This window comes from Scyliorhinus torazame, chromosome 12 (genome assembly GCF_047496885.1).
Source record: "Scyliorhinus torazame isolate Kashiwa2021f chromosome 12, sScyTor2.1, whole genome shotgun sequence".
In the NCBI taxonomy this organism is placed as follows: Eukaryota; Metazoa; Chordata; class Chondrichthyes; order Carcharhiniformes; family Scyliorhinidae; genus Scyliorhinus; species Scyliorhinus torazame.
In genome coordinates, this window is record NC_092718.1 from 66,002,512 (window position 1) to 66,015,158 (window position 12,647).

The 12,647-nt window shown below is 49.7% G+C and overlaps 1 protein-coding gene across 1 annotated transcript in view; it reads left to right on the plus strand.

The window, feature by feature from the left end:
* The window catches only part of lrrk1 (leucine-rich repeat kinase 1), a 246,870-nt gene that overhangs the window by 63,704 nt on the left and 170,519 nt on the right, over positions 1-12,647 (plus strand). Inside the window, exons 3-4 of the mRNA XM_072468809.1 lie at positions 1,705-1,871; positions 9,050-9,215. Coding sequence (XP_072324910.1) covers positions 1,705-1,871; positions 9,050-9,215 — 333 coding nt within the window. The remainder of the gene's footprint in view (positions 1-1,704; positions 1,872-9,049; positions 9,216-12,647) is intronic.

Consider the following 12,647-nt stretch of genomic DNA (forward strand, 5'->3'; position numbering starts at 1 on the left):
CCACCGTGAAAGTGATCTCATCTGCAGCCTCTAGAAAGTCTATTCAAAGTATCATCTTGCATCATTGACTTTGTCTATATATGTGGTTGTGGAACCCACCTCTTCATTCACCTGAGGAAGGAGCTGCACTCCGAAAGCTAGTGATTCAAAACAAAGCTGTTGGACTTTAATCTGGTGCTGTAAGACTTCTTACTGTGCCCACCCCAGTCCAACTCCAGCATCTCCACATCTAGAAAGTCTGTCAGTAGGCCAAGTCTGAAGGTTTGTGATATGGATGTAAAAGTTATCCCTTTAAAGTGTTTTTCACACAGTGAATTTCATTATCCTTCAAAGTATATGTGTGCATGGCTATAAGGCTGGAAGCTTTGAAGTGGATTGTTTACATTCAATTTTACACTCCATTGCCTGCTGAAAATTTCTTGATTGACAGGTCAAGGCAGTTTCAAAGGGGAGATTCAGAATGTTTATTTTTATAGCTCTGCAGGGATCCATAAACTCAGGGTAGCAGGTGTTTTCCTGACGGTAGGTTTTTAAAATCAGTCTGCCTGTTGGTTCCCATGTGCTTCCTAGAAAATGCAGAGGCAGCTCCCACAGCCGCCCAACATAAATCCTGATTTTGGCCCGATGTGGGATTCTCCACTCCATCACGAATCCTGCGTCTAGCAACCGGCGAATCCTGGCCTAGGTCCTGAGGCGGGGACGGGAACGTGGATTAATTCATTCTGCGGAGACCAGCGGGAAAATACACTCAATCTTCTGACCCTGACCTCAATAATTATGGAACCTGTGTTTCGCGCCGTATTTTGTGGCGGAATGGGCCTGATGGCGTGCAGTGCGTCATCCTATCCAGATGCCGTATTGAAAAGATGCCCAACATCACCCTCCTCGCAATGAAGAAGGAAGATAGATCATCTGAGAAAGAAGATGGGAGAGTTGGGAGGTTACGGAGTGGCAGGAGGTTACGGAGTGGTAGGAGGTTACTGAGTGGCAGGAGGTTACAGAGGAAGGAGGTGCACTGAGGGAATTTGAAATATAGGACACGAATTGTGAAGTCAAGACCACTATCGGTCAGCGAAATGATGGGATGAGCAGGATTTGGTGCAAGTTAGGACATGGGCTCAAGTTTGAGGAGGCCAGAAGGTGTGAGGCCAGCCAGGCGACCATTGTGAAAGTCCAGTCTGGAGGTAACATAGTGGTGGATAAGTCAAAGAGCTAATGCAAGATTGGAGGTGGGAAATGTTACAGAGGTAGAAAGAGGCAGTCTTTGTGATTGTGGAGATGTAGAACACCAGGGTTAAAAACAGTGTGGTTCATCCTTTGACATTTTCCAGGGAGAGGGATAGATTCAGTGGATTGGGAACTACGATTGTGGTGGGGACCAAAGGCTTCCGTATTCTCATTATTTATTTAGAGGAAATTTCTGGCCATCCAATACAGAAAAATAGCGTGACAGATTTGTGACAGTGCAGAGTTTGAGAGAGGTGCCCACTGAGACACTTACACTTCATTACAGGTAACTCTCTCAGTTCTGGTTGGATTTAAATCCGAACCTGCAGTGATGAAAATACAAATGTGTCACAGCCTGCAAGCCATGTTGCTAAACACAGAAAAGGAATAAATTATTCATTATATCATAGAGTCTGACATCATAAGCTGTAACGGACAACATGATTTTGATGATCTGAACAATGCCTTTATTTACAGAGATGGTTCCTGAGACTATGGGAAGCAAGCAGTCAGAGCTGAAGAGCCTGTCTTTGGGTCAGTGCCCAGCCCTGGAGAACATTGAGGCAGCGTACAGAGCGGGAGAGCTGGAAAGAGCCCAGCAGCTCACCAGGTTGTGTTTGGAGACAAACTGCAAAGTGGAGAAGGTGAGAATTTAAACTAGTCCTTAAATGAAGCTGAAAATTGATTCATAGCATCCCTACGGTGCAGAAGGAGGCCATTCGGCCCATCGAGTCTGTACCAACCCTCTGAAAGAGCACTCTACCCATGTCCATTCCCCCGTCCACCCCACCCTACCACCATGGCTTAACCTGCACATCAAGGGGCAATTTAGCATGGCCAGTCCACCCAACCTCATAGAAGGAGGCCATTCAGCCCATTGAAGAGGGGCTGGTTTAGCACAGGGCTAAATCACTGGCTTTGAAAGCAGACCAAGGCAGGTCAGCAGCACGGTTCAATTCCAGTACCAGCCTCCCCGAACAGATGCCGGAATGTGGTGACTAGGGGCTTTCCACAGTAACTTCATTTGAAGCCTACTTGTGACAATAAGCGATTTTCATTTAATTTCATTTCTATCTGCACCAACCCTTGGAAAGAGCACCCTACTTAGGCCCACGCCCCCACCCCATCCCGTCATCCCACCTAACCTTTTGACACAAAGGGCAGTTTAGCATGGCCAGTCCACCTAATTGCACATCTTTGAATTGTTGGAGGTAATCGAGCACCCGGAGGAACCCCACGCAGACACGGGGCCAACATGCAAACGCCACACGGTTACCCGAGGATGGAATTGAACCAGGGTTCCTAACGCTGTGAGGCAGCAGTGCTAAATACTGTGCCACCGTGATGGCCAATGGGTGTCTGCTGTGACCGCTGGAGGGGGAATAATGTAGCAAGACTCTGAGAAGAAGCATAAATCTCCCGCATGGCTGACCTGTGCCCATCAGGGAGAAATTGGCTATTCTTGGGGGGGGAAAAGGGCGTGGGAATGATGCACCTGGATAGCTCTTTGAAAGAACTGGAATCAGTTTGGTGGGCCAAGTGGTCTCATGTTGTATGATTTCCCCAGTTTCCTATTTACACTTTCCATAGCATCAGGTTTATGATCATGTTCTATACTATATATATGTACAGTATTATGTGGTAACAAAGCGATTATATTCCTGGTTGGTAATCCATGAGGCTGTTTTGATGATCTGGGGATATTGGGAAGAATATTAACCTGTGAGTGCGGAGTGCAGGTGTTCACTTCCACCTATAATTGGTGGTTGTTTGGGTGTGGAATAGAAACAGCCACCACAGAATTTGTAACTAGGCAGTGTGGTAGTGGGCCCCTTTATATTGGGGGGGGGGGGTTCCTTGGGGAGTCATGTGACCCATTCGACCAGTCAGGCCGGAGCGTGCAAATCCTGGGGCTGAGTGCGGGTTTTCTTTGCCAGTTTGGAGTTTGGAGCCATGGAGTAAGGTAGCCTTTACGCCACTCTCTGGAAATAGTTACTGCCTTAATAAACTGTTTATTCGTTGATCTACTTGGTGGTCGCCTGCCTTGCAGGACGCTACAATAATGAAATGTAAATATAATCCAGCATCTCAGTTTCCTGAGCTGTGTGAAACTCACCTGGTTTAAGAAGGTGAGGGTACAGTGGGGACAGAGGCTCTGTGAAACAAACAGGTTGCAAAGCCTTTAAAAACTGGAGGATGGCAGCTTCTCTTTGTCTATGTGAAAGGTATTTGCTGACAGAATTTGTTCTGAGAGTCTGTTTTTGCTGCTTTTGAGATGATTCCCAATCTTTTTCGACATCAGTCAGCTCGATCTGCATCCCCCAGCTTTCAGCTCCCACTGCAGCAAGGGAGCTGGACAAGAGAGAGGACACCAAAATCAGCTGCCGCCTTTTCCACCCCCCCCCCCCCCCCCCCCCCCCCCCAACCCCCAGCACACATCAATAACATCGCTGAGCAACGTTGCCTCAGGAGACTCAGGTTTGCTCAGCAGCTCATAGAATCCCTACTGTGCACAACCCCCCTCCCAACCATCCGGATTGTAACATGGAACGTACGGGGCCACAATGGGCTGGTGAGATCCAGGGTCCTCGCCCATCTCCAGAGTCTGAGGGTGGATGCAACCTTCCTCCGGGAGACACACCGAAGAGAGAAGGACCGATTGTGGGTGAGGAAAAGCTAAGTGGGACAAACGTTTCATTCATATTTCGACACCAGGACAAGGGGTGTGGTCATACTAACCGACAGGACAGTTTCATTCGCGGTGATAAGCGCAGTGGCGGACCGGAGGTGGGGGGTGGGGGTGCGGGGGGGGGGGAACGATACATTATGGTCAGTGGGACCTTGGAAGTCTTGGTAAATACATACGCCCCAAACTGGGACGATGCTGAACTTATCAAAAAAGCGATGGCCAAAATCCCAGACCTTGACACTCATCAACTTATCATGGTGGGCGGGGGGGTGCAAAAGGGGTAGTGCATGTTAGGGACAGAAATGGTAGGATGGTAGCAGACCCAAATGCGGTTAACAAGGCCGTTGCACACTTCCACCAAGGGCTATACACCTTTCAACCCCCAGAGGGGGTCTCGTGGATGGAACAGTTGCTCGTCAGACTGGATATAACGGTGTTGGGAGAGGACAGGAAACAAGGGCTGGAAGCACCGCTAGAGCTGGGCGAAATCGTGGAATGCATTAATTCCAGGAAAACGCCGGGCCCAGGTAGGTCTGCAGTAGACCTTTACACATAATTCTCAGCAGCGCTGGCCCTGCACTTGCAGGAGATGTTCAACAACTCACTGTCAAGGAGGCCCTGCCACTAATGCTGGCTCAGGCCTCAATCTCACTGATCCCAAAAAGGACAAAGAGCCGACAAGAGTGTGGATCTTATAGACCCATCTCCCTCTTAAACACTGGCGAAAGCACTGGCAAGGCGCCTGGAGAGCTGCCTGCCAGAAGTGATCACAGAAGATCAGACCGGGTTTGTCAAGGGCAGACAGTCAACAGCAAACATCAGGTGCCTGCTGAATATAATAATGATCCCATGCGGGGAGAGGGCACCAGAGGTGATCGTCTCCCTGGACACTGAAAAAGACTTTGATTGAGTAGAATGGAGGAATCTCATGGAGGTACATTGAATGGTTTGGGTTTGGAACAGGGTTCACCGTATGGGTGAAGTTCCTGTACAACGCTCTTATGGCGAGCTTATGGACAAACGCCATCAGCTCCAAATACTTTCGGCTGCACAGGGGAACGAGGCAGGGATGCCCACTATCCCTACTCCTGTTCACATTAACAATCAAGTCACTGGCCATCGCCCTTAGATTGGCAGAGTGGTGGATGGGTATTCGGAGAGGGAGCAGACAGCATAGAGTCTCACTCTATGCAGACAACCTGCTCCTCTACATGTCGAACCCTCTAGCCAGCATGGGACAGATAACAGGACTTGTCTTGTCAGGGTGTTCGACACCCTCTCAGGTTACAATCTCCACCTGGGAAAGAGCAAAATCTCCCCATGAATCCCCGGGAATGAGGAGTGGAGCTGGAAGAACTACCATTTAAAGTGACCCAAAACAAGTTCAGGTACCTGGGAATCCAAGTGGCCCACACCTGGACAAGCCTCCAGCCTGGTGGAGGAGGTGAAGAGGGACCTGCAACGATGGGACTCACTCCCTCTTTCGTGAGGGGAAGGGTACAGACGTTCAAAATGAATGTGCTGCCTAGGTTCCTCTTCGTATTCAAATCACTCCCAATCTTCATCCCAAATTCACCAGTCGACAAGTTAACCATGGCCTTCATCTGGGGGGGGATGACCATCTTACAGTGGGGGCAACACGTGGGAGGCCTAGCCGTACTGAACCTCCTACTCTAGCACTGGGCAGCAAACGCGGAGAGGATGAGGGAGTGGCTGAGGGAACCGGAGGTGGACTGGGCCTGATTGGAGGAGGCCTCCTGCACGGAGACCTCTCTCTGAGCGCTGGCCACCGCACCACTCCCAGCCCCTCTCCCGCATACACAATTCAGGAGTCCGGTGGTAGTGGCCATACTAAGGACATGGAACCCTTTCAGGCGCCATTTCAAGTTTGGCGAGATGTCCATAGAGGCCCCCATTTGCAACAACCACAGGTTCACACCGGCTGGGACAGGGGACACTGAGAGCAAAGGACATGTACATGGACGACAGACTGACAACCCTGGAGGAACTCACAGAGCGGTTTCAATTCCCGAAAGGGAACGAGCTCAGGTACCTGCAGCTGTGTGACTTGGTCGGAAAGGAGACAAAAACATTCCCCCCAGAGACCCGGACACACATTCCTGGATACAATGGTAGAGCTGGACTGATTAGGGGATGACAAATGTGGCGATATCTACGGACGATTCATAGAAAAGGTCAGGACCCCACTGAACGAGACCAGATGAAAATGGGGGGAGGAAATGGGGATGGAGATAGGGGGAGGACTCTGGATCGAGGTGCTGCGCAGGATCAACTCCACCTCCTCTTTCACCAGGTTAAGCCTGATGCAGCTCAAGGTGTTGCACAGAGTGCACTTTACTAAGACACACATGAGCAGGTTCTTCCTGGAGGTGGAGGATAGGTGCGAGCGGTATCAGGGAGGCCTGGCCAATCACACCCACATGTTCTGGTCTTGCCCCAGACTCTGGGAGTTCTGGACAACCTTTTTCGAGGTTATGTTCAGGGTCCTGGGGGTTGAGATGGCGCCGTGCCCATCTGTGGCGGTCTTCGGGGTGTCAGAGCTCCCAGAGCCCTGGACAGGGAACGGAGCAGACACCCAGTCCTTCGCCTCGCTGATCACCAGGTGGAGACGTCTGCTGGGCTGGAGGTCGGTAGCGCCACCCAGCGCCTTAAGAGTGGTTCTGAGACCTGGCCGACTTCCTGAAACTGGAAAAAATAAAATTCTCAGTAAGGGGATCAGAAGAGAAATTCCTGCTACAGCAAGAGAGGGGGTGGGGGAGGGTAGAAAGGGGAACAGAGGGGTGAAGGGAGACCATGGATGGGAGCATAATGATAAGGAAAGGAAGGGCTTTAGATTAGCTTCAGCAGGTCAGGTTTGGGTTGAAGGAACAAGACGGCACCATAAGCAGCCATAAGCAGCTGTGTACTGGACCCAGTGGCGGACCGATCAAATCCCAGAATGGGGAAAACGACAGGCATGGCTAGGGAACTGGGAACATTTACGGAGCAGGTGGGGGAGTGGACCCATTGTGGTTCCTGCACCCAGGTGAGAAGGAATTCTCTTTCCTCTCACCAGGACATAAGGTCTACACCCGAATCGACTTCTTTGCAGTGAGGAAATCGGTGCTTCCAAAAATAGTCAGGGCGGAATTCTCTGCGATTGTAAACGCTGACCACGTTCCACATTACCTGGATGTGAGGTTGGAGACAGGCTGTGCCCAATGCTCCACATGGAGATTGGATACGGAGCTCTTGGCCAACAAGGCCTTCTGCCAGAAAACATCACAAGCCGTAGGCGTGTACGTTACAAACAACCGGAATGGGGAATTCTCACCTTCCATGTTCTGGGAGGCACTGAAGGCGGTGATTAGGGGAGGAATTATAGTCAACAAGGTTCGTAGATGCAGGGAAGCGAGGGCAGCTAGGCAGCAACTGATTGACTCCAACTTGGAGGTCGCAGAAGGTCCTCCAAGGCCCCGACTGTAGAGTTTCTGGCGGAGAGGAAAAGTTACAAATGGACTTTAACCTGCTACCCACCAGGAAGGCAGTACACCAACTCTGCCAGACACAGGGGGCCTTTTACGAACAGGGAGCTAAGGCTAGCCGCCTGCTGGCTCACCAGCTGAGAAAGCAGGCAGCCACAGGGGAAATAGCCACGGTAAAGGTCAGCAGAGGCGGACTGGTAGCCTAAGCAAAAAAGATCAACAAAGCTTTTGAGGCCTTCTACCGGGGACTTTACACCTCCGAGACCCTCGACGGGGACACGGGGTGAAACGATTCTTTGATGGACTGGACATGCCAGTCATGGGAGAACGATAGACGGAGGAAACTGGAAGCACCAATAGGACTGGGAGAGGTCATGGAGAGCATCAACTCCCATGCAGGCGGGGAAGATGCCAGAACCTGATGGTTCCTGGTGGACTTGTACAAGAATTTGCACTGGTTCTCGCTCAGCACCTGCAGGAGATGTGCGCAAATTCGCGAGCAAGGGGAACCCTGCCTCCAATGCTAACATAGGCCACCATAATAACAGGGGGGGGGGGGGGGGGGGACAAAGAGGGGTGGAGAGGGGCTGCTGGAAAGGAACAACATGTAAATTGTAAATAATAACCATTTCGTCCATGCAATGTAATAATGAAAACTTCAAGAAAAATATTTTTTTTTTAAAAAAAGTGCTTTAAATTGAAAATTGAACAACTTTGCTTCAATTTCCCATGGCAACAATAATGGGGTAATATGAGAGGTTAGGATGGGGAGTGGATCTGTCCCGTTGGGATTAGGACCTCCAATTTTATGTGATTTGTTCAGAAACACCCACCTGACCTTTTGGACAAGAGGATGCAAATAACTTGTAACAGCCTCCACGAACAGGCGCCGGAATGTGGCGACTAGGGGCTTTTCACAGTAACTTAATTTGGAGCCTACTTGTGACAATAAGCGATTTTCTTTCTTTTCTTTTTTTTCTGGTGACATCATTGCTTAAAAATTGGACCACCTGGGCAGCACGGTGGCACAGTGGATAGCACTGGGACAACGGTGCTGAGGACCCGGGTTCGAATCCCGACCCTGGATCACTGTCTGTGTAGAGTTTGCATATTCTCCCTGTGTCTACGTGGGTTTCACCCCCACAACCCAAAGATGTGCAGGTTAGGTGCATTGGCCACGCTAAATTGCCCCTTAATTGGAAACAAAAATACTAATTGGGTACTCTAAATTTAAAAAGAAAATTGGATCACCTCATGGGGGAGGGGGCTACACAGCACATCATGACCCCCAGTTGGACAGCAATCAGGATGGGAATGTGCCCTGTTGGCAGAGGAAGTTACACTCTCAGTTCAAAGTTCACACAGGCAAGATTCTAAATTAAAAATACTGTTCAGGCTCCCCGTTGGACACATTCTCCTCCGAATGTGCAGACCTTGCTTTGCACAATGAAATACTAGTTTGATACACCAGAGAATAGCAGAGACAGAGAGAAGAGGGAGGGGGAGCAGGGCATTCAGCAAGCGGTCTGACCCACAGAGTCTTGGGAAGTCCTTCTCCCACTTTATTAGCCATACTCCGAATCCAGCCTTGGTGTGACACAGCAGATTGCCATTTGATGGTCTAATTCTTGCCATTGCTCTTTACCAGCTGTTGGGTATCACAGCCTCACATGGAGATTCAGAGATGGTGGAGTATCTACTCCAGGAAGCACGTGTGGAACTGTCAAAGGAGCTGAGTGACACAAACCCCGTTATTATTGCTGCACATGAGGGTCATGAAGAGGTGGTCAAGATATTGCTGAATTCCACTCCCGGTAAGGTGTTTGCTGTCATTGTTGTTATTTTAGTGGATAAAGCAACTTGGAAACAATTACATTTCATTGAAGGGTACATTTGGAGAGCAGGTGTGACTGGAGGGAAACTGAGATTGAGCCATTTTAACCTGATTGAAATATTGCAGACGTGTCTTACACCCAAAACCAGCAGGACTGACATCAGTGACAGTGTGTGAAAGTGAATCACAAAGCTTCAGACTGTTTGGGCCTACAGGTGGAAAAATCTCACCCTAAACCTCTCTGTCTTTTTATTCTCTGTCCTCCTTTAAGATGATGTGGAGATGCCGGCGTTGGACTGGGGTGGGCACAGTAAGAAGTCTTACAACACCAGGTTATAGTCCAGCAGGTTTGTTTGGAATCACTAGCTTTCGGAGCACCGCTCCTTCATCAGGCGAGTCACCTGATGAAGGAGCTGCGCTCCAAAAGCTAGTGATTCCAAACAAACCTGCTGGACTTTAACCTCCTTTAAGATGCCTCATTAAGCCTGCTGCTTTGATTAAACCCAAACTATCTATTTACACGGGTGACATCAAACGTTGTCAGGTAATGCTCCTGTGAAGCACACTACTCAGTTTCAATTCCCTCAAGACACCATATAAATGCAAGTTATATTTGTAGGATTCCAGGGAGCCTCAGCGTGGTCTGGGGGCTGAGAATGACTCTGAGAGCGGGGATACAAAAGAGAGACAGAGGTTGGCTGGAGCTGGGACTGCGGCTGGGAAACGCAGTCACTCCTTGAAGAGCCAGTGAGGGTGCGGTGTCTCAACGCACAAGGAGTTTACACACATGTGATCTTGGAAACCTTGTCCTGGCCTCTTCAGTGCTTGCTGTGGTTTGGGGTTTGTCTTTTAAACCACGCCAAACCTCCTCCCTGCCAACTTGAAAATCCCCTGTGCACTAATGACATCATTGCTCTGTCACTTCTGAACCACAGTGGCCCAGTGGTTAGCACTGCTGCCTTACCGCGTCAGGGACCCGGGTTCAATTCCGGCCTCGAGTGACTGTGGAGTTTGCACTTTCTCGCCGCGTCTGCGTGGGTTTACTCCGAGTGCTCCGGTTTCCTCCCACAGTCCAAAGATGCAGAGGTTAGGCGGATTGGCCATTCTGAATTGCTCCTTCGTGTCCAAGGATGCGCAGGTTAGATAGGGTTACTGGGATAGGTTGGGGGAGTGGGCCTCGGTAGGATGCTCTTTTGGACTGCTCTTCTGCACTGTAGGGATTCTATAAATTCACCCCTCCCACTCTCCTACCCTCATTAGGGCAGCACGTTGGCACAGTGGTTAGCATTGCTGCCTCATAGCATCAGGCACCCGGGTTCGATTCCAGCCTTGGATGACTGTGTGGAGTTTGCATGTTCGTCCCGTGCCTGTGTGGGTTTCCTCCAGGTGCTCCGGTTTCCTTTTACAGTCCAAAGATGGGCAGGTGAGGTGGCAATGATAAATTGCCCCTTAGAGTCACAGGGGAGGAAGTCCCACTCACAGGAGTTGACATCCATCCTGACAGTGCCAAGGGCACATTATTGGGCATTGCCAGGACTGGAATAGGGAGCAAGAGGATGGCCCAATGAATCTCCGGAAATACGCAAGTCTGGGGTTTTGGTCAGAGAGGCTTTGGGCAGTTTAGGGAGGTTGGGGTAGGGGCTAGTGGGTTTAAGGATGCAGGTGGGTAGGAAGAAAATATGGGTGGGCAGGGGGATTCAACATGGGGGGTGTGTGCAGCATCTTAATCCGCCAAGTGCACATCCAGAAGATAAAACCCCACCCTTCCTACCTGTCCTCTGAAGAACCTCATTTAAAACTCGGACTGCGCACTCCCACACAACTACCCTTGCCAAACATTCATGACCTGGGCAGCAGATGATCAGGGTCAATAACAAGCCTGATTGATGCTTGATTACTTATTTAAATATGGCAGGTGGGCTCCTGATTTTGATGCTCCTCCAGCCCTCTTATTACGGGGGTGAGCTTGAGGGATGCCAGGGAAGGTAGTATGGTGGGCACTACACACCCGCCCTAACCTGCCAAGGATGTTTTCAGTAGGGGGAAGCACAGCCCTGAGTCCCATTTCCCTTCGTATATCCAGATCCTGTCACCCTTTCCCTTTTCAAACAACTTGAGTTTCACAGGGATAAATTTTGCCACTGACCTCACAGTCTTAATAATGAGAGGAGGCCATTCTTGGATGGAGAAGTAAACTGTGATGAGGAGTAAAAGGTCTTGACGAAAGTATTTGAGTCTCAGTGGCTTCTTCACAACCAAGTTTTGAAGTTTTTTCTGACAGGCAGGATCCGGGGCAGCAGATTGCTGACGGCAACCAATTAAGGGGCCTGCTACAAGGGCCCCTGTCCCAAGGAGCTACCAGCCCAATGAGAGAGTTGGCAGCTCAGCAGCCAAGGCAGGAAGTGACCCTTAATTGGCCACTTAAGCTGCTCAATTGGCTGCCAGGTGGACGGCCGAGTCACCAACATTTCCGCTGCTGGGAAAAAGCTATGGCAGTGGGATTACATTGGGCTCTGCTCATGCCCCTTGTCTGATTATTTTCTGAGCTGGGCCAGAAAATTCACTCTGTGGATTCTGCTTCCCATCATTGGTCATAGAAATATAGAAAATAGGAGTAGGAGGAGGCCATTCGGCCCTTCGAGCCTGCTCCGCCATTCATTAAGATCATGGCTGATCATCCAACTCAACAGCCTGATCCCGCCTTCCCCCCTATATCCTTCGATCCCCTTCTCCCAAAGTGCTGCATCTAACTCCTTCTTGAAAACATCTAATGGTTTGTCCTCAACTGCTTTCTATAGTAGTGAATTCCACCGGCTGACCACTCTCTGGGTGAAGAAATTTCTCCTCATCTGAATCCTAAATGGTCTCCCCCGTATCCTCAGACTGTGACCCCTGGTTCTGGACACATCCACCAACTGAAACATCCTACCTGCATCTACTCTGTTTAGTCCTGTTCGAATTTTTTGGATTTCTGTGAGATTCCCCCCTCATTCTTCTGCACTCCAGCGAATACAATCCTAACCGATTCAATCCCTCCTCATTCGTTAATCCTGCAATTTCAGGAATCAGTCTGGTAAACCTTCTCTGCACTCCCTCTATCGCAAGAATACCCTTCCTCAGATAAGGAGACCAAAACTGCACACAATATTCCAGGTGTGACCTCACCAAGGCGCTGTACAATTGCAGCAAGACATCCCTGCTCCTGTACTCGAATCCTCTCGCTATGAAGACCAACCTACTATTTGCCTTCTTCACCGTCTGCATGCTTACCTTCAATGAGGCCATCCAAATCTCGTTGTACATTCCCATCTCGTAGTTTATAGCCATTCAGATAATAGTCTGCCTTCCTGTTTTTGCTACCAAAGTGAATAATCTCACTTTTATTCACATTATACTGTATCTGCCATTCATT